General features: G+C 34.8%; 1 protein-coding gene across 10 annotated transcripts in view; it reads left to right on the top strand.

Annotated features, from left to right (window-relative positions):
• Nucleotides 1-21,199, top strand: part of ESCO1 (establishment of sister chromatid cohesion N-acetyltransferase 1) — a 77,309-nt gene that overhangs the window by 17,756 nt on the left and 38,354 nt on the right. For all 10 annotated transcript variants that reach the window (XM_070513384.1, XM_070513376.1, XM_070513383.1 and 7 more), the window contains 6 exons: nucleotides 4,697-4,799; nucleotides 5,030-7,172; nucleotides 12,315-12,429; nucleotides 13,554-13,614; nucleotides 14,759-14,873; nucleotides 18,369-18,500. In XM_070513384.1, the coding sequence (XP_070369485.1) occupies nucleotides 5,625-7,172; nucleotides 12,315-12,429; nucleotides 13,554-13,614; nucleotides 14,759-14,873; nucleotides 18,369-18,500 (1,971 nt within the window). In that variant the 5' untranslated portion in view covers nucleotides 4,697-4,799; nucleotides 5,030-5,624. The remainder of the gene's footprint in view (nucleotides 1-4,696; nucleotides 4,800-5,029; nucleotides 7,173-12,314; nucleotides 12,430-13,553; nucleotides 13,615-14,758; nucleotides 14,874-18,368; nucleotides 18,501-21,199) is intronic.

Genomic DNA, 21,199 nt, shown 5'->3' with positions numbered 1-21,199 from the left:
TTTCTATACATGTTCCTCCTCCCACTCTCTCTCCTTTCTCTCTTCACACAAAGGGAAGTACACCCTGTTCTGCACCTTGCTTTTTTTGGTTTAACAGTGTTTCTTGGTTGTAGGTCCATATCGGTTACTTATAGGTCTGTTTTATGGATGGCTTTATTAAAGTGTAATTTATATACAGTAAATTGCACCCTCTTAAAATGTACAATTTGGTGGAGTTTGACAGATTTACAGACTCTTAGAGCCACCATAACAATCAAGATACAGAACATTTTCATCACCTCCAAAAGTCTCTCTCTCCCTCCACTCCTGACCCCAGGCAATGACTCATCTGCTTTCTTTTTATGTAGATTAGGTTGCCTTTTTTAGAATTTCAGAAAAAATGGAATTATGCATTATGTACACTGTGTCTAGCTTTTTTCACTCAGCATAATGACTGAGTTTCATTCATATTGTTCCAAGTAGTTGTTCCTTTTGATTGCTGAGTAGTTTTCTATTATACTGATAGACCACATTTTGTTTATCCAGTTCCCCTGACTTTTGGGTTGTTTTGAGATTTTGGTTATTGTGCATAAAGCTGCACTGAAGATTTTTTTCCTCCCTTTTTGTCCCCAAAGTCCCCCAGTGCACGGTTGTATATATATTATAGTTGTAGGTCCTTCTAGTTGTGGTACATGGGACGCCACTTCAGTGTGGCCTGATGAGCGATACCATGTCCGTGCCCAGCATTTGAACCAGTGAAACCCTGGGCCGCTAAAGTGGAGCGCACAAACTTAACCACTCGGCCACTGGGCCAGCCCCTGCATTGAAGATTTTTGAACAAGTTTTTATGTGGACATAGGTAGAATGGGTGTGATTCTTGGCTAAAAAAATCTTTGTCTACCTCAGAGTCTCAAAAATTTTCACCTTTGTTTTCTTCTGGAGTTTTATAGTTTTACATTAATGTCTGTGATCAATCTCAGATTATTTTTGTGAGTTGTATGTAAAGGACTGATGTTCTTTTTTTTTTTCCCAGTTGGATATCTAGTAATTCCAGCACCATTTTTTTCATTCTTTCTTTTCCCCATGGACTTGCTTTGGCACTTTTGCCAAAAATTAATTGACCATAAATGTATGCATCTATTTCTGGATTCTCTGTTCCGTTGATCTCTGTTCCGTTGATCTCTGTGTCTGTCCTACTGTCCAGATTATACTGTCTTGATTACTGTAACTTTATAGTAAATCTTGAAATTGGTTAGTGTCAGTATTGGAAATTTGTTCTTTTTTTAAAAAAAGTCTTTGACTATTGTACACGGTTTTTGCCTTTCCACATAAGTTTTAAAATCAGGTTGTCAATTTCTATATAAAAAGCCTGGGGGAATTATGCCTGGAATTGAGTGGAATCTCAACTCTACTTTGATGTGATTGTGTGGTATTCTATTGCATAAATGTATCAATTATGTAACCAGCTTATAGTGATGGTTGTTTGTTGGGGATTCAATCTATTCATGCAGTGTTGCAGAGAATTTTGTATTTGCTGTATTTGTGTCTTTGTGCACTTGTGCAAGTATATCCATAATATTAAGTCCTGGAAATGGAATTGTTTGAAATTTAGCATTTATAATTTTGATAGATGTTGCTAAGTCGTCCTGCATAGACCTTGAATGGGAGAGTACCTATTACAAACCTTTGCCAAGACTGTGTTGTTAAACTTCTTGATCTTTGGCCAGTCTGATAGGTGGGAAAAATGGTGTTTTGTTTTCGTTTTAACTTATTTTATTCTTTATTATCACACCAGCCATCTGTGGTTTCTTTCTTGTGCACATGTAATGGTGATTAGCTCTTGCTATTTCTTGCCAGTATTTTTCCTTTAGTTTTTTCTCTCAAACTTAGCTTCTGAATTTTCTGACAGGGCTTGAAACCTTTTCCCACTCTGAAAATAAATATTAAAATTCTCCCACATTTTAATGTGTTCTTTTATGTTTCAATTTTTAATGGTTAAATTTTTCCTGGACATTAATTGCCTCACTCTTAAACCAAAATTACTCAGATGGTTACCCAGTTGTACTAACACCAATTGTTGAACAATCTTTTCTTCATTAATTTGAAATTAATGAAATTAATACTGTCTTTATCTTTACTAAATTCCCTCACGCTTTTGGGCCTATTTTTGGAGTCTCTGTGCTGTTCCATTAATCTGTGGTCTATCGATATGTTGGAGCTAAATTGTTAATTATTACAATGAAGTGTATTTTAATATCAGCAAGCACAAATCTACACCCCATTACTTTTTAAGTTGATTTGTGTATATGTGTGTTCTTGTAACTGGTATGTGATATTTTCTTCTATTATATATTACAGCTGATTATCCTTTATTTAAAGTTTTTGAATTTTTAATATTTTTACCTATCACCTTACTGAACTCATGTACACAATAATTTTCCTGTTGTCTTGAATTTTTTCCTGCAAATAATAATTTTCTGTCTTTCAATTTTTTGTTTATTATTTCTTTTGCTTGCTTAATTGTATCACCTCTGCAATGCTGTTAAAAAAAATACTTGCCGAATTTAATGGGAGTCTTCTTGTGTTACCACATGTAGCATGATGCTTTTTTGGTTTGTACACTCCAAAAGTTGACGATACTAAAAGAAAGATATATTTGAAAATATTCTCAGTCCTTCAGCTGCCAAGTCATTCCTTTTATTAAATAGACAGGAGTAAAGAATTGAGCGGCTATATATCTGTATTATCAATAGAAGTTCTTTTTAAAAATTCTTTTTAATTGTCTAATTTATTCATATGAACTTCAGTAAAGACACACATTATCTTTTCTTGTTTTCTTTTTTTTGCTTCTGACCTCCCTCTTTTCTCTCCTTCCTTTGTTTAACACATTCATTTTGTGGTGCATTTCTATAGAAGATATGTGGAAGGTAAATTTTTTGAAACTCTACCTGTCTGAAATATCCTCATTGTAGACTCACACTGAATTAGGCATTGAATTCTACTTTGGACATAATTTTCTTTCAGCATCTTGAAGGATTTTCCCATTATCTCTCTTCTGCTATTGCTATTGAGAGGTCTAATGTGATTCTGAGTCTTAATCTTCTGTATGTGTTCGAGAATTTTTCCCCCTCTAAAAGTTTGAGGGTCATCTTTTTGTTCTCATGATATGCTTCTTAAAATCTTTTTTTTCATCCATTGTGTTAGATGCTCTTGGCCCTTTTAATCTGGAAACTCAAGTCTGTTAGTTCTAGGAAAATTTCTTGAATTCTTGATTTTTTTCGGTGTTTTTTCTCTGTTTTCTAAAACTCGAATTACTGGACTGTTGGTCCTTCCTGGATGATCCTTTAGTTTTCTTACCCTTCGTCTCCTATTTGCCAGTTCAGTCTTTTTGTTCTAGCAGATCTTACCTTTATCTTCTAATGCTTCTATTGACTTTTTAATTTCTTTTATGTATTTTTAATTTTCATAAGTTCTTTTTTGTACTGTGAATGTTCTTGCATATTTGTTTCATGGATGAATTAGCTTATTTTTAATTTTTGTCTCCGCATAGTTTTTGTTCCAAACTATTTGTTTCCTGTTTTTTTCATTTTAAGGTTTTCCTCATGTATGTGGTGATGCTTGTTTATCTACTCATGGTTACCAGTGAGACATTAAAACTGATTGAAGCTAGGTGTGTTTGGATGGTGGGTGGGCTGGTAAGTCTTCTGATTGTAGGATGTGAATGAGTGTGAGCACGTGTGTGTGTGTGTGTGTAATTCATTAGTTTCCTTCCTAGAAGGCATAGGTTTAGCTGCTGTCCTCTAGGAATCTCTCAGTAGGCAAAGAGGACTTTGGGTGGAGGGAGTGGGTTTCAGCAGTCAGTATGTGTACTCCTATTTATTCGCTCTGTTGTCAGTATGATATTTCTTCCCTCACCTATGACTGTTGAACCCCCACACACCAAAGACCTTTTGTTTTACTCCTTCCAGAGATTTATACCTCCAGTCTTCGGGAATGATGCAGGGGCAGACTTCTGGGTCCTAGTAGTTGGAGTGGCAATTTGGGAGTCTCTGTTTTTTTGAGTCCCATTTTCTTCCCCCTGTCCTATGGAGCCTGGTACTGCCAATTCCTGAGTCTTGGAGGATTCTGTGGTTTAAACAGAATTGCTTCTCAGCTTTCCTCATTTCTTGTTTAGGGTTCAGGTTTCTTGTGTCTGGAGGTTAGTTATTTTTTGTCCTTCTTTGTGGCTTCCATACGTTTTATCATCTACTCTTTTGTTCTTTGTCTGTTGTATTTATGGTTTTGTCTTAATCTGTTGTTTTTTTTAAGTAGGTTTTACATGAGAGAAGAGGTAAATGTGTGTTTAAATCTGCCTTTTTAACTGTGTCAGTGGTTTTCTATTTATATAGTTATTTTATGTCCACTGTTTTTCCTCAAAATGGGATTTCACTTTATCAGTTTAATCCGTTATATGTGCATATTATGGATTGTTTTTGTATTTTAAAAGTTGTTTCTACAACATAAAATGGATGCATACAATTCCATTGGATGCATGTATCATAGTTTACTTCACATTAGAAATGCTAAAATTAAAATGCTATGTATAAAGTGGGCTCTGAAGACTAATGATAGGACAGGGTAAAATTATAGAATGTTATATATGATATATGAGAGGTGAGTCAATGATTACATCTTTCCTTTGTACATTTTAAACATTTTAAAATGCTTTTTCTTTTAGGTGCTGTGTAATGTGTTAAGAGGATATTATAAGGAATGGTTTTGTCAAATTTTTATGAGTTATGGTGGCTGAAAGATCAATTCTCTCACGTGGGAAAAGAATTGTAAGTAACCTTGAAGAATAAACTGATTTTCAACTATTCCATGCTTATATAAGACAAGTTATTGGTTATTTATAAGACTGTACTTGGGATACTTTATTCTGTTAGCCTTAAGTTTGCAGACTAAATAACTCAAAAGCTAGTTTTTATATAAATCACAGTTATTTCTGTATAGTGTTAGCATTGCTATATTTCTTGAATTGTACAAAATTTCATTTTCTTTTTTTTTTCAGAAATGGCAGCACAAAAGAAAATCTATATTAATAGAGTATTTTATTAAACGAAAGAGGTTAGATAAGAACTTTAAACCAACAGGCTCAGCAAACAAAGGAAAAAACATTTTAGCTGTAAGACATGTTTCAAATGAATCAAAGTTCAGTAACTGTAGACTTCAGAAGAAAAAAGTTTTCAAAAACTTTGTCAAAACAGATAGATCAGTGATAACTCCTTTAATAATAGGGCTACGTCCGAAAACCAATATTAATTGAAAAATTAACAAAACAGATTGAATCTGTATTAAATTTTTTTAATGAAAAGTTCTAAAAACATCGAATTGGAGTTAAATTTTCCTTAAATTTGTATTACCTTGTCCAAAGTAAAACAAATATCTTTCAGCCTTCGTACCAGCTTTTCTCATGTCCTAGGGATGACAGAAACCTTACTTGAAGCAAACTAGTATTTTTGTTGAAAATGTATATCAGCATCAATGAAAGTTGATTTTTAAGATCTGCTCTTCAGTAATAATACTAGACATTCAGCATTTGTACCCGCCAGGACACAAAAAGCCTCTCAAAAACACTACTCGGAAAAAGAGGACCCTACTCAGGAATGATGTCCATTCAGGAGAAATCAAAAGAAAATTCCTCCACTGTTATTAAAAAAAGTGAAGATAAGAATTTAGGAATACAAATTCAAGGTTCTCAAAGGAATCTAGCAAAAAAATCAGTTCCAAAGGAAGCTATAAAATCAGTGGTTAAATCTTCTAGTGGAAATAAAATAAATGAGCCTGAATTAGGAACATGCATGAGTACAAGGTCAGCAAAGGCAGCATCCTGTGATAAAAAAGGTGGTAAATCCATTAATAAAAATATGGTGACTGCAAAGGGACATTCACAACAAGAACCTACAAAACAGAAAAAATTGTCTCAGAAAAAGTCAGTGCATGAACCCCCTAAAGCAAATGAACAGCTTAACCGGAGATCACAAAGACTACAACAGTTAACAGAGGTTTCAACAATGTCTCTGCGTAGTAGAGAAATTCAGGGTCAAGTTCAAGTGGTTAAACAGAGTTTGCCACCAATAAGAAAAGAGCATTGTAGCAATACTCAAAGTAAATCTAATAAAGTTAAAACAAGTCAAAAACATGTGAAAAGAAAAATACTGGAAATGAAGTCTGACTCTAAAGAGGATGAAAATCCATTAATTAATGAGGTAATAAATTCCCCAAAAGGAAAAAAACGCAAGATAGAGCCTCAGACAGTTTATGCTTGTAGTTCTGAGTGCATAAAAGGATCTGGAAAGTGTCTTCAGAAGAATATTAGAAAAGAGGGGAAAAAATCTCTGACTGTAACTTCTTCTGAGATAAAAAGATCAAAATTGTCTCCTTCAGTGGTCTCCAAAAGGAATGAGAAGTCAATTCACACACAAGTGAATAGTAGTGCAAAATCCCAAAAAAGTCCACAGCCATTAGTGCCTGAACAAAGTGTCGATAATGAGCTGGAGCAAGCAGGAAAGAGCAAACGAGGTAGCATTCTTCAGCTCTGTGAAGAAATTGCTGGTGAAATTGAGTCAGATACTGTAGAGGTAAAAAAGGAATCCTCACAAATGGAAAGTGTAAAGGAGGAGAAGCCGGCAGAAATAAAATTGGAAGAGACTGATATTGCGAGACAAATACTTCATCAGAAGGAAACAAATCAGGACGTTCAATGTAATCGTTTCTTCCCCAGTAGAAAAACAAAGCCTGTGAAATGTATACTAAATGGAATGAACAGCTCAACTAAAAAGAACTCCAACTGGACTAAAATTAAACTCTCAAAATTTAACTCTGTGCAGCAAAATAAGTTGGACTCTCAAGTTTCCCCTAAATTGGGCTCATTACGAACCAGTTTTTCACTACCAGCATTAGAAATGCATCATCCTGTGACTCACAGTACATTTATAGGGACAAAACCACATGATAAAAATACAGCTTGCCAGCAGGAAGAAATGAGAGAAATTAATTCTAGAGAAGTTAAAATTAATGATACTACAATTCAAAGTAATAAAACCACAAAAAGGGCTCCTGAAAATTGTCATTTGGATAATCAGATAAAACCATGTCCCAACCCACCATTGGATAACCAGAGGAAAGATTCTTTTCAGTCAACACCAGATAAGGTAATCTATTTTCATTATGCACAGTAGAGATGTCTGAGTACTTTCTAATAAGAAGTAAATGTTTTACAACATATTTCAGCTTAAGAATTAAGTCATAAAATACTAGAGTCATTTGTTAGGGTATCCTATTCAGTTGTTAGCAAGGGCTTTATTAGCCCTATCTTGTAGTGGGTGTTAGAACTTGCTGACTCCTTTAAATGTCTCACATTTACATGAATACTTCTCATTGTTTCCTCATTTTCACTCTTCATTTTTATTTTATTTTAATTTTTTTGAGGAAGATTAGCCCTCAGCTAACATCTGCTGCCAATCCTCCTCTTTTTGCTGAGGAAGATTGGCCCTGAGCCAACATCCATGCCCATCTTCCTCTACTTTATATGTGGGACGCCTGCCACAGCATGGCTTGCCAAACGGTGCCGTGTCCACACCCGGAATCCAAACTGGTAAACCCAGGGCCGCCGAAGCGGAACGTGGGAACTTAACTGCTGTGCCACTGGGCTGGCCCCTTCATTTTTATCTTATGTGAAGCATAAACCTGTTGAATTCTAGCTTTTCTTTTTCATTTAGCACATTAATTTGTTTCCTTTTTCTATTAATTGTAAGCATAGAAACTATGTTTCATAGTGACTAAAATGTAGAACTTAAAGTTGGCCCCAGTTCTGATCAAGTTGTTAAAATTAGTTTCAGCTAGTACAGATCAGCCCTTTTTTCCCGTCTGATAAAATTTAAACATTAAACATTTCCAGTAGTGGAGATACCTTTTGGTTTGACTTGTGTGGCCAATTTGGATAGTTGACAAACGAAATGTCTGAAAGATGTAAATAATCCAGTCTTCAGTCTAAGAATAAAATTGTAGTGGCCAAGAATTTTTAAGATGGAAAAATAAAGCGGAAAACAGAATCTAATAGCTGGTAGAAACTTGAGTGATTATCTGAAGAAGTAGTTTTGAAACTGTAAGAGCAGCTTGAGCCCATTTCTCTCCAAATTAAATCATAGGTAAAATACCAATTTATAAAACCAAAATGCAGAAATTTTATATGTGTAGAACTCTGGAGCTGTATAATACAGATTTCAAAAACTCCACTAATTTGTTTCAGTTATTTAATTTTATAATCAGAAAACTGAGAGCAACAGAGGAATGTGATATAGGTCACATGTTTGGTGGCACAAATAGGATTAGAAGCCAGGTGTTCTGATTTTCAGCCATCATCCTTTCTACAGCAACATACTCTGAAGATTAGAAGATCATTTGAGAAAAAAATCATAAGTATAGAAAAAAGTCAAGTTACCCTAATGTTTTGGGAGTGATTTAAAGTTCTCTTTAGAGGCATTTTGGTCTGGGAGCAAATATGAGTGTGTGAGGAGTCTGTACTTTATTCCAGAAACCACAAAAATACATCATCATTGCCTATTCTCGTGGACTAAAAAATCAAAGTGAACTTAAAAGGAACAGATATCATATGGTACTCTTAAATTTTATTTTCTGTACAAACAGGAATGAAAGCATCAATCAGAAGATAATTATTCAAATAGTGATAGTTGGGGCCAGCCCATGGCCCAGTGGTTAAGTTTGCATGCTCTGCTTTGGCAGCCCAGGGTTCGCTGGTTCAGACCCCGGGCGTGGACTTACGCACCACTCATTAAGCCATGCTGTGGTGGCATCCCATATAGAAGAGCTAGAATGACTTGCAGCTAGGATATACAACTATGTGCTGGGGCTTTGGGACGAGGAAAAAAAAAAAAGATTGGCAACAGATGTTGGCTCAGGGCCAATCTTTCTCCCTCCCCAAATTAGTGATAGTAATTTGAAGTTAGTAGAGTGGTGGTATGAGTAGTAAGTGTGGCTGCTTGCAGAGGTGGGGTGGCTTTCTATTCAGGGTGTGTCTTTGTCAGCAAATTGATAGCTACATACCAGGTGTAGCAGGAGAGTGTATCTTTTAACTGCTTGATGCATAAATACTCGTCAGAACACAAAAGACCGTTTATGCAGAATATATTGCCGAGTAAGAAATGTAATGTATTCCTTTGGAATATACTCCACTACCATAGAAATGCTTACTTAGACCACATTATTTTGACCTTCCCTAGTGCTTTTACTGAAATGTGCTTTGGATTCATGCAGTCCCTCTGTCTTGAGGAACATTATGGGAATGGTCCTATGAAACTTGTGTTAAAAAGTTTAGGGGCCAGCCTGGTGGCACAGCGGTTAAGTTCGCACATTCCACTTCGGTGGCCCAGGGTTTGCCGGTTTGGATCCCGGGTGCAGATGTGGCACCGCTTGGCAAGCCATGGTGTGGTTGGCCTCGCACATATAAAGTAGAGGAACATGGTCATGGATGTTAGTATAGGGCCAGTCTTCCTCAGCAAAAAGAGGAGGATTCGCAGCAGATGTTAGTTCAGGGCTAATCTTCCAAAAAAAAAAAAAAAAATTTATTGGGCCAGCCCCATGACCTAGTTGTTAAGTTTGATGCGCTTGCTTCACTGGCCTAGGTTTGGTTCCCAGGCTCAGGCCTACACCACTCATCAGCAGCCATGCCGTGGCTGTGACCCAGGTACAAAGTAGAGAAAGATTGGCATAGATGTTAAGCTCAGGGTAATCTTCCTCAGGCAAAAAAAAAAAAAAATTTATTGACATTTGACAATTCTTGAATATTTCAGTCATTCAGAATACTACAGAGACCAACATTACACTCATGTCTGTCACCCAAATTTAACAAAAATCAACGTTTTATTGAATTCTGGTCTTTTAAAAGAAGAAAAGTACCTTACAGAGATAAAGACCATACCTCCCTCTTCTTTCCATTTGCTCTTTCCCCAGAATTAAATGTGCTCCTGAAGTTCGTGTGGATCTTTTCTGTTCATATTTTTATGATTTCACTGTTTATGTGTGTGTATATATCCATAAAGAATACTTAGCACTGTTTGTTTTAAATGTTTACATAAATGCTGACATTGTGTGTGTGTGTATGTATTTTTGTTTCGTTTTTTGCAACTTGGTTTTGTGCAGTCAACATATTCCATACTTACTGATACATGGATATTTTAATAGCTGTAGAGGAATATACCACAATTTATGTTTACCTGTGTTAAAGCACTTTTAGGTTGTTTCCAGCCTTTTCTCCAATATCAACAATGTGATCATCATCAAAGAGTGATCAGGAAATGTGGGGATGACCATGTCAGTTCAAGACATTTGAGTGCCTGCTGCATCCCAGACACTGTGCTAAGGCTACAGAACATAATGTTTCCTGCCTTTAAGGAATTTACATTGCAGTAGTCCTTTAGAGATTTCTCTTCATCCCATAAACACTAAGAAGTGAGGTAGCTTAGTTCAATCATCATAATAGCTTTTGTTTAAATGAACACTGCCTCTTTGTTAGACAAAGGAGAGCTTCATATGTCACCGCATTCTGCACTGTGAGTTCTGTTATTATCCACATATTACAGGTGAGGAGAGTGAGGCTTAGAGATTAAGTAACTGACCTGAGTGAAATTTAACTGATGGAGTCAGGATTTAAACTGAGATTGGCTGGCTTCAGAGTTTAGCTGTATTTATACTTGGGGAGGTAGGCGAATGTAAAAACAAACTTTACATCATTTGAAAACTTTCTGTGGCTGCCTGTGACTTTGCTCTTTTAATTATGATGAGCAGTACTGAGAAATGGTGATGCTTGATAAGGCTAAGCATCTTATAGGCTTTCTGTGAATTCTTTGGGCTGAATTTAAATTATTTCGACTTCATGAATTTTAAAGCTCAATTATTCTGTAATTTATTTTTAAACCAGTAACTAACTTCTTTCCTATTAGTGGGGATTAGTTAGTAACATCATTATTTTTAATTTTTCTGCTTTTTAGTGACAATGTTCATTTAAAAAAAAATGTTCAAAAATAATGTTACATGTTTGTTATAATAGTCACAATACAGATAGATATATACACACACACACACACACAGAAAGTTAATTGTTTCCCTCTTCATTTCCGTTTCTCTGAGATAGCCAATGTTGACCGAGTTTGGAATCTTTTCTTTTGGTAGTTATTATGTGCTTTGACAAGGGTTCTGTTTTAGGGGCTCTTGGCAATACAGAGATAAATACGATATGGTCTTTGCTCTTGAGAGTTATAGAAGATGAGTCAAAAACGACGTTTAAAATAGGAAATGATAAGGGCATGAAAGAAATAGAGATGAACTATAGTCATGTGTTGCTTAGTGACGGGGACACATTCTGAGAAAGGTGTTGTTAGGTGATTTTGTAGTTTTGTAAACATCATGCAGTGTACTTAACAAACCTAGATGGTGTAGCCTACTACACGCCTAGGCTATGTGGTACTAATCTTATGGGACCACCGTCATATATGCAGTCCATCGTCATATATTGGTCCATCTCTGTGTATATGATCCATCGTTGACCAAAACTTTACGTGGGGCATGACTGTAGGTGGAGAATTATTCCAAATTTGGGGAGAGGGGATGGGAAAGCTTGTGGAAGACTTCATGGAAGAGGCTCGATATTTAAGTAATGAATTGTGTTTATGTAGGGGTATGGTGTTTTTTAGATCATCACTATGCAGTGGAAGTGTAATATGAGCCACATATTCAAATTTTCTGGTAGCCACATTAAAAAAGAAACTGATAAGATTAGTACATTTTATTAAACCTGTCATATAAAAATACTGTTGTTTCAACATGTAATCAGTTTTTAAAATTGAGATATTTTACTTTTTTTGTACTGACTCTTCAAAATGCAGTATGTGTTATACATTTAGAACATAAATCAGTTAACTAGCCACATTTTAAGTCCTCAGTAGTCAGATGTGGCAGTGGCTACTCTGTTGGATGATGCAGGTTTCGATAGATGAAACTCAGAAAAATTATAGAGCCAAGTAAATATGGAATATATCTGTGGGAGACGTAAATTTTCCCATCTACCCTGAAGGGGAATAATAGGAGTTGATGCTGGGAGGGCAGCTTCTGGGGAGATCATGAAGAGGCTTTTATGGCATATCTATGTGAATTACTCCAAATATAAAGTATCTTAAATTTTCTTAGTATAATGCTAAAATTCACTGAAAGTGTATTGGGATAAGATCCAAAAGTGGATATAGAAACAAATATTAAAATTTTGAATTTAATATGTTCAGAATTACAGCCTGTGTTTGGAATCCAAGCTTGAAAACAATCCAGTGGAAAATACCACTACTGTATCAGCTCTGCTTAGTCAAGGAAAAATTGATTCTGGGGAGAGTAAATTTTCAGGTAATACTTTGAAAATATTATTTGGATTTCACCGTGTTCAGATATTTTTTTCAGAATGACAGGAAAATATATTGACTACCATATAGGCCTGTTAAATTCTTCTTAACCATTGTTTATGTTTTTCAAATGTGTGATTATCATCATTCTTTGAGGGTGACTTGCTTATGTTGATTGTCTTGTTTAACGTAATTAAGTATGATTCTTTGACTTCCTAACCCAAGTTCTTTTGTTTTAAATCTTTTGTTTGTGACTTAGTCTCCATAGAAGTGTTACTTAATGAATTGCTCACTTTAGTGGTTGCAGCTTATTTCTCAAGTATAAATGACTATTTGTGCTTTACCACTCCAAGTTCTTGTCTTTAACCCTCCGTTACCCAATTTTCCATCTTAGTGATTGTATCTTTGTCTTAAGGATTTTAATAAGTGCTGCAATTTCTCGTCTTACACCATACAAAATTTTTGTAACCTTGTGAAAAATTTTTGACAGTATATTATTTGAACTGTTAAATGGGGATTTGCTCACTTATATCAGATGAAGCACCAGGAGATATAGAAAAGAAATTCCTAATTCCTATTTTTCTCTCTGCTAAAGGAGAGGTATACTTGGAGCACAATATCGGGGTCAGATAATTGCTTTAATTGCATATCGTTTAACCTTTTCTCTTAGTGAGAGATAGGGAAGTATAATATGAATATGAGAAATGCATTGATTTATTAGAAAATAAAATGAGTTGATTATTGCATTATTTGATTATTAATGTGATTAAAACTCCAGAGACTACAATTTTTTTAAAACAAAGAAATGTCTTCCGTTATTTCTGTTTAGCGATTGTATAATTATGCAGGCATTTAACGATTTCCTTTATTGTTAGTGCTAGTAATTATTGGTGAAACCAGAGGCAAACTTAATATACCATTAGATCTCTTTGTGGCTCTGTAGAGCCTTTCTGCCGCTTTTCTGAATAATAATATTTAGGAAGGGGCTCTAATTTTATCAAGTGATCTTTATTAAAAATAAAGCATTTAGTGTATTGTTTTTTTCCCTCTGTATAATAATTTTCTACGATTAGGTGGAGAGCTAGTACAAAGCTTAGTACCTAACCCATCTTCTTGATTAAATTACAGGTCCAGCTCCCCAACAGCATAGTATACTCAATAACCAAACATTAAAGACCAGTGATAACAGGTAAGGTATTAGTTTAAGTGTAAGTATGAGACCTTAAGGATTTTATACCTGTAAGTTTTGAGTTTGGGGGATTTTTCCCTGAAAAGTTGTGCTAGTAATCTTCAAGTTTTTCATGTAGAGAGACGGTGATATTCGGAAATTCTTTTTTCTTTATACTTTTTTCTGCCATGCATACTATTTTATAGCTTTTTTTTTTTAACTTAGTGTATTATGTGTATTATGGGCATCTTTTCTACCTTCTTTTCCTCATTCTTTTAAATTTTACATTAGAGTTCATTGTGTGAATATTCCAATGTTTATTGAACAGTTCTCCACTTTGTAGACATTTTGGTTGTTTCTAGTTTATTTCTACCAAAAAAAACGTCCTGCAGTACACGTATCTTTGCTCATCTGTGTGACTGTATCTAGGATAAATTCATAGCTATGTGACTTAACCTACATTGCCAAATTTCCCTCCAAAGTGGTTGTATCTTTTTATACTCCCAGCAACAGTGTTTGAGAATGCTCCTTTCGCCAAACCTCTCGAAATACTGGGTATTATCAACATGGAAAAAGTCTTTTCAGTAGATTAAAAGCTTTTTGTTCTGTCTTTAACGTCAAATGAAATTAAATATGATTTATTTTGCTTCACTGATTACCAAAAACAGTATTTAGGACAAACTGTAGTGATTCAGGTGCTAAAACTTAAAATTTTCTCAAACTATAGTAGATGCTGCAGTTTCTTATTGGTTGAAAATTGCTTTTCTTGGGTTCCCCCCTTGGATTTTTTTTTTTAAGATTTTATTTTTCCTTTTTCTCCCCAAAGCCCCCGCAGTACATAGTTGTATATTTTTAGTTGTGGGTCCTTCCAGTTGTGGCATGTGGGATGCCGCCCCAGCATGGCCCGATGAGCGGCGCCATGTCTGCGCCCAGGATCTGAACCGGCAAAACCCTGGGCCACCCAAGCAGAGTGCGAGAACCCAACCACTCGGCCACAGGGCCGGCCCCCACCCCCAGCGCCTTGGATTTTTAAAAGGTGGTTTTTCCCCCCTTGGAGTTGAAATTTGTCAGTGTTGTATAAAAAATAAAGTATTTTTTTTTTCCTTCCAGTGATTTGAAGTGATGTGGATCTATAACATTCAATCATTTGTTCTCATTTTTAAAGGGAGACACCACCAAATCACTCTTGGCCTAAGTGTAATTCCCGTTTGGAGATAACAATTCCAAAGGACTTGAAACTAAAAGAAGCAGAGAAAGCTGATGAAAAACAGTTGATCATAGTAAGTATACAACTTGACCTTTTTGGTGAAGTGTTATATGCACCTTATTTATGCATTTTGTTAAAGGATAAATTCATTCCTTTCTTCCAAAGAGCCTTTTTTTGTCACCATAAATCTTTATTATAGAAATAATCTTGGTATCATTACAAATCCTGCCTCCCCCCCAAGTAGTGAGTCCTTCCTGTAACAAATAATAAAAATTCAAATTTCCATACTTCTAGTTTTATTTACAGCAGATTTATACTTTATTTCACATTTGTTACTTTCTTAAATATGTCATTTGATTACTACCTTCTTTTAGTAGTTGTTTTAACTATTAACATGACATAGACCTTAATAGATAAAATAATTTTAAATACATATATTTCAGTATATGTTAATTTGAAACTACATTTTACTGAGAGATAAATGATAGTTAATTTGAAATAGAACATAAGTACTCTACAGTTTGGTGGCAAGGTGGGAAAGAGATTCGTTTTGCCGGTTGCATGAAAAGCCAATCATTGAGGGGTGGGGCTGACCCCGTGGTGCAGCAGTTAAGTTCGCATGTTCCGCTTCAGCGGCCCAGGGTCCACCGGTTTGGATTCTGGGTGCAGGCATGGCACTGCTTGGCATGCCATGCTGTGGCAAGCATTCCACATATAAAGTAGAGGAAGATGGACACGGATGTTAGCTCAGAGCCAGTCCTCCTCAGCAAAAAGAGGAGGATTTGTGGCAGATGTTAGCTCAGGGCTAATCTTCCAAAAAAAAAGCCAATCCTTGAGGTGATGAGTTTGCAGCAGAGAAAGGGTTTATTCACAAGACAGCCAGGTGAGGAGATGGGAGAAAAAAATCTCATATCCATCTTCCCAAAAATGGGGACAAGGGATATTTATGGGGTAGGGGGGCAAAGTGGTCTGAAGTGTGGGGATAGGTGGTTGGAGGTAAAGGAGGAATGAAGTAATTGGTGATCTGTGCAAGCATAGTCAGGCTTCACAGCTCTTCATAGGACACATGTTCTCAAAATGGAGGCTGTGACATGATCTGAGGGTGGAGTTTTTGGCTCCCTGACATCAGGAGCTCACCTATCAGACACCTGCACGGGTACACAGTTGGTGAATTGGTGTTCTTGAACCAGCCTGAACTGGACAGGGGGTCAACTCCTAGTTCCCGACAAACAACTCAAGCATCTGTTACCATGATGACTAGGGGCCAGGGAAATGTTATCAGTAGGGTGGGTTTTAGTAATGCATTTTATAACTACTTTTGCAAACAGACAACTAACTGAGTATAGGTAAAGCAAGTTGGTCCCTGGTTTCAAAGAGAGGGAGATATTTTGTTTGATTAGAAATCTAGTTTGAATGAGTGAGCACAGTATAAAAAAAAAAAAGGAAATAATAGAGATGTTTAATGTACTTCCAGTTGACATAATCAGTAGGAGTTTTTGAGACTGGGTGATTGATTCTAACTTTAATATGGGAGAATAGCTTTGTAAGAATTGTCTAGAAAGTTTTGAGAAGGTTTATAGTGAGGGAAAAATTTCTTTCATTAAATTTAATAATATTTTTGTTGTCAAATCAGTATGATAGTGAAACAGGATTTGACTAATAGAGTCCAGAACTGCAGTGTCCAATATGGTTGCCACACTTGGCTGTTGGGCACCTGACATGTAGGTTGTCAGAATTGAGAGATGCTGTCAGTGTAAATATATATACTGCATTTCAAAGACTAGTACAAACAAAGAATACAAAGTATGTCAGTAATAGTTTTTTTTATATTTAATGCATGTTGAAATTATAATATTTGGGATATGTTTTGTTAAATACATTATTGAAGTTAATCTCACCTGTTTGAGCATTCTTTAACATGGTACTAGGAAATTTAAAATTAGATTTGTGGATCACATTTCTATTGGATTGTGCTGATCAAGAATTGATGATGATGATGTTAATGATCATGACAGTAGCTAATACTTTTTGAATGCATTGTCTCATGTACGCCATTCATATTAACTAAGTTAAGCCTTATAGAAAAAGTATGAGATAGTACTACTATTATTTCCCATTTACCAATGAGGAAACTGAGGTAGAAATGTTTACTCATTACTAGGAAAGCTTTCTGTTTGAAGAGAGATTTGTACACCTATGTTCATTATTCACAATAGCTAAAATGTGGAAGCAACCAAAATGTCTGTTGATGGATGAATGGATAAACAAACTGTGGTGTATATATACAATGGAATATTATTCACCCTTAAAAAAGGAAGGAAATTCTGACACATGCTACAACATGGTTGACCCTTGATGACATTATGCTAAGTGAAATAAACCAGTTACAAAAAGACAAATATTGTATGATTCCACTTATATGAGATACCTAAGTGGTCCAATTCATAGAGACAGAAAATGGAATGGTGATTTCCAGGAGCTGGGAATGTATTGGGGAGATAGGGAACTGTTGTTTAATGGGTATATAGTTTCAGTTTTGCAAAATGAAAAGAATTTTGGAGATTGGTTGCGCAATGGTGTGAATGTACTTAACACTACTGAACTGTACACTTAAAAATGGTTAAGATGGTAAATATTATGTTGCATCTTGCCACAATTACAAATTACTTTTTAAACTCCCTGAAATAAATTTTAGGTAACATTTTGTCAATACTTTGAAACTTTTAGAATTAACTTCCCTTTAGTTTTATATGTAATCTTTTATTTACCATTTGATTTCTCTTTGCTATGTTTAACTCTGGTTCTAAGGCACTAGAGATATTATTATCTTAGATCCTATTTTTTCCAGTAAGTAGTTGAAACTGCACAGTTTTAGAGCAGAAAGAGTAAAGGGATTATGCTTTTTTAGTTTATTATTCTTAAAGTTAGATCATATTGCTGTAATTTTCTTGTGAAATAAGGACAAGAATAGAAAATATTTTGTAAACCAATATTATTCTATAGCACGAGTATGATTTACTGGAGTATAGGTGATTGTAGCCAGTCTTTTGTACTTATTTGATATAAAGATAATAGAAAAAATTAACTTTATCTTTTCTCAAGAGTTTAGTGACATCAAAATATTTTTAATATCTATACTAGAACAAAACCATTTAAAGAGAACAGACTTTTAAGGCATTAAAAAAAGCATGTAAAACACTATTTCCTCTAAACTTTAGAAGTATAAATATTATAGATATAAAATATGTATTAGTTTTCGTTTATAGAATATTTGCTGTTTGGGGCTTTAGGACTAAGATTGTAATGTTAAAGATATTTCTCAGTTCCTTTCAGTCGTTATTAAATGCTATGAAGCGAGTGATCAGATTACTAAAACGGAAATAGTGCTTAATAAAATTACACACAGATTTCAGTGATTAATATCTTAGTTTTGGTGATCAACCTTGAATGTTATTTATTATAGATTAAACCCTTCTCACTTTATGTTCACATTATAGCTTTAGAGGCTGATATTTTGGAATTACTTCTTTGAGAGGGAAAAAACGCTTTTGTTGTTTTTTATAAATAGGATGCAGGACAGAAAAGATTTGGAGCAGTTTCCTGTAACGTTTGTGGCATGCTTTACACAGCTTCAAATCCAGAAGATGAAACACAGCATCTGCTCTTCCACAACCAGTTTATAAGCGCTGTAAAATATGTGGTAAGTGGAATTCATGGCTTCTAAAATGTAGAATCAGATACTTAGGTCAGGATCTTAAAGAGATGAATTGCCAAATTTGTCATTGAAAAATTTTTGTTTTTAGAAAATGAATATATACAAAGTCCTTGTAGTATATATACTGGCTTATTTTAGAACAAAGCCAAACATAAAAACCAGCTAATTTATTCTGACTGGTTCATGTTGTGGGATTTTTTAAGTTATATTTTTAAAATAGTTATTGTATCTCTCCTTTTCTAACAAGTAATGCTATTCAACTTGACTATTTTTAAAATTTCCTTTGATTTTAATAATTATTAATTGTTGACAAGCCTGTTCAATATTCATATAGTTTGGCACAACTTTTTATTTGGGGATTGATAGTGATAGGTATATTATACCAAATAGATGGTTTTGGGATTTCCTTTACTTTCTCTTTGCTTTCGTGAGAGTTTTCTTTATAAAATTAAAAAAGAAAGATTCTTGAAGCTTAAGACCTGGGAAATTATAGTATGCTAAAAAAAAAAATCCCACAAAGTAAATATGTTTTAGTATATATTTTTTAACGTCTGTGCATTTGAGACAATGAGTATATATTTAATATTTGTTTCTGCAAATAGCAAAATTTTAAATAATTCTGAGCCATTTCAGATATCTTGTGAAAATAGTAATTTAATGTAATTACTGTTTACCCATATCTGAAATGGAATCTATTTTTATTCTATACATGTTACCTTCAGTACTGTACACTCACATTAATAAGACCTCCAGGATATCTGAACTGAGATCACCAATTCATTTCATATAGGCTTTTACCTAGGCATCAGATGTTGGATTATTTAAAGATCTTTATTGGCTTCAGTTAAATTGGTATCCTTCCCTTTGATTGAAGGTGTTGTGTTCCTTATTTCATTTATCCAGTTACTTCTACTCAAGATAGGTGGGGTTGCCTTTTTTTGGTTCCCTACTGTGATGATCCTTTATATTCCTTATTTCATCTGGCTTTTCTACACACACTCCCTCCTTCCACTTAACTAAATAAAATGTAAGATATGTGGACATAAAATATCTATAGCTTTGTATTTATCGTTTGAAATTTGTACTTTTCCAATTTGACTATATTAATATCCTTACAACTTGAGAAGAAAAGTAGTTCTATCAGGTAGCTAAATTATAGAATACTTTTGGGGCAGAAATATTTCAGGTTATTTTATATACATGAATCCGGAAGATGTTAGTTTAAGTGAGTTTTTGCTCAGATTCCATCATTTGATTTTTGGGATCAGTTTCCTAAAATTATAAGGAGATTAGGTTTAAAAGGCTTAATTCTTTATCTTAAGGGAAGTTCTTAGTTTCTGAGAGAAACAGTAACAATTAGGAAATATGTATTCTGCTCTTCCACAGTACCAAGGGAAGTTGGTTTATGTAACAAGGTGGGGACATCACCTTCTAAACAAATTCTGACTCTTGCAAAACTTTAAAGCAATGTAGCAATTTAGGAAAGATTGATTCCTGCCCCAGCTCCTCCACCCTACCCCACCCTTGATGGGACAGAGCTATGGGTTTTTTATTTATGTCTGAAATAAGCCTAAGAGAAGGAATTGAGTTTAGCAGTTGGCCATCCTTTGCTAACATCAAGGTCAATAGTCTCATCTTTTGCTGTTTTCAAATGTAGGTATATATAGAATCTAGGGTAGAAACTCCTCCAAAACCTTGTAGTATTCTTTCTTAGCGTTTGGAGAGAGGATAAAAACATACCTATATTAAAGATGTTCTGCTGTGATCACAGCTCTGGACTTTGGGTTGTGACATTAAACATTTATTGGGCACCTAGTATTGTGCTTTGTATTAAGTACTCTTAAGTGCTCTACAAAAATCTAACTTTTAATGCCAGTTTTATCTGTCGTGTATGTTTCTTGGAGAGACACACATAGAAAACAAGTCATTTGGTGCTCTGGCTTTAATTCATTTTAAATGGACAATGTTCAGGACTGGAAATAAAGTTTTGTTCTACTTAAAGACTATTTAAAAATAGAATAAACTAGAACAGTGAGTTTTACTTTTTAAATTTTAATCAAGCATTCTGTAGAAAATAAGCAGCTTTTCCTTACGGTAAAAATTTTCCCTTAGACATGATAATAATCTGTGACAGTCAAAAATGGCTAAAGTCCTGTTTTCAAAAGATTAATATTTAAATTATATAGTGGAAATTGATGCTCACAGGGTCTATTTGTGGTTGACTGAAGTATTTTCTTTTTCTTTTCCTTATCCTCTTTGCTTTGGGGTCGGGGAGAGACTGATGGTGCTCTCCTTCTCTAGTCATTTGTTGTACCCCGTCTGCCTCATTGACAGCCTTTTGAGGAAATGTATTTTTTCTGACTCATTATTAGGAAGGAGTCTGTTAATGCTTTAGGGGAAGCCTAGACTCTAGTTTAGACCTAGGAACACTTCAGTTTCCCTTTGTGAACTAAGGTACTGTTTCCTATAGGTGTGAAGAGAAAGTAGGAAAAATCACCTAGAGCTCTGAGCCGTGTTGCCAATCACGAACCTATCCAGAACTTAGCTGTACTTTGAGCTTTTAGTAATGCAGAAGAGGAATAATATTTGGGAACTTTGCAGAGAAACTCCTAACTTAATCCTTTTTTCCTCTATCCTTCCTTATCTACTTTGAATTAATTAACATCTGACTGAATGCTCTTTGC

Source organism: Equus asinus, chromosome 7 (assembly GCF_041296235.1).
Source record: "Equus asinus isolate D_3611 breed Donkey chromosome 7, EquAss-T2T_v2, whole genome shotgun sequence".
Taxonomy (NCBI): domain Eukaryota; kingdom Metazoa; phylum Chordata; class Mammalia; order Perissodactyla; family Equidae; genus Equus; species Equus asinus.
The sequence above is the reverse complement of the archived record's forward strand: the minus strand, read 5'-3'. Positions and strand labels throughout refer to the sequence as shown.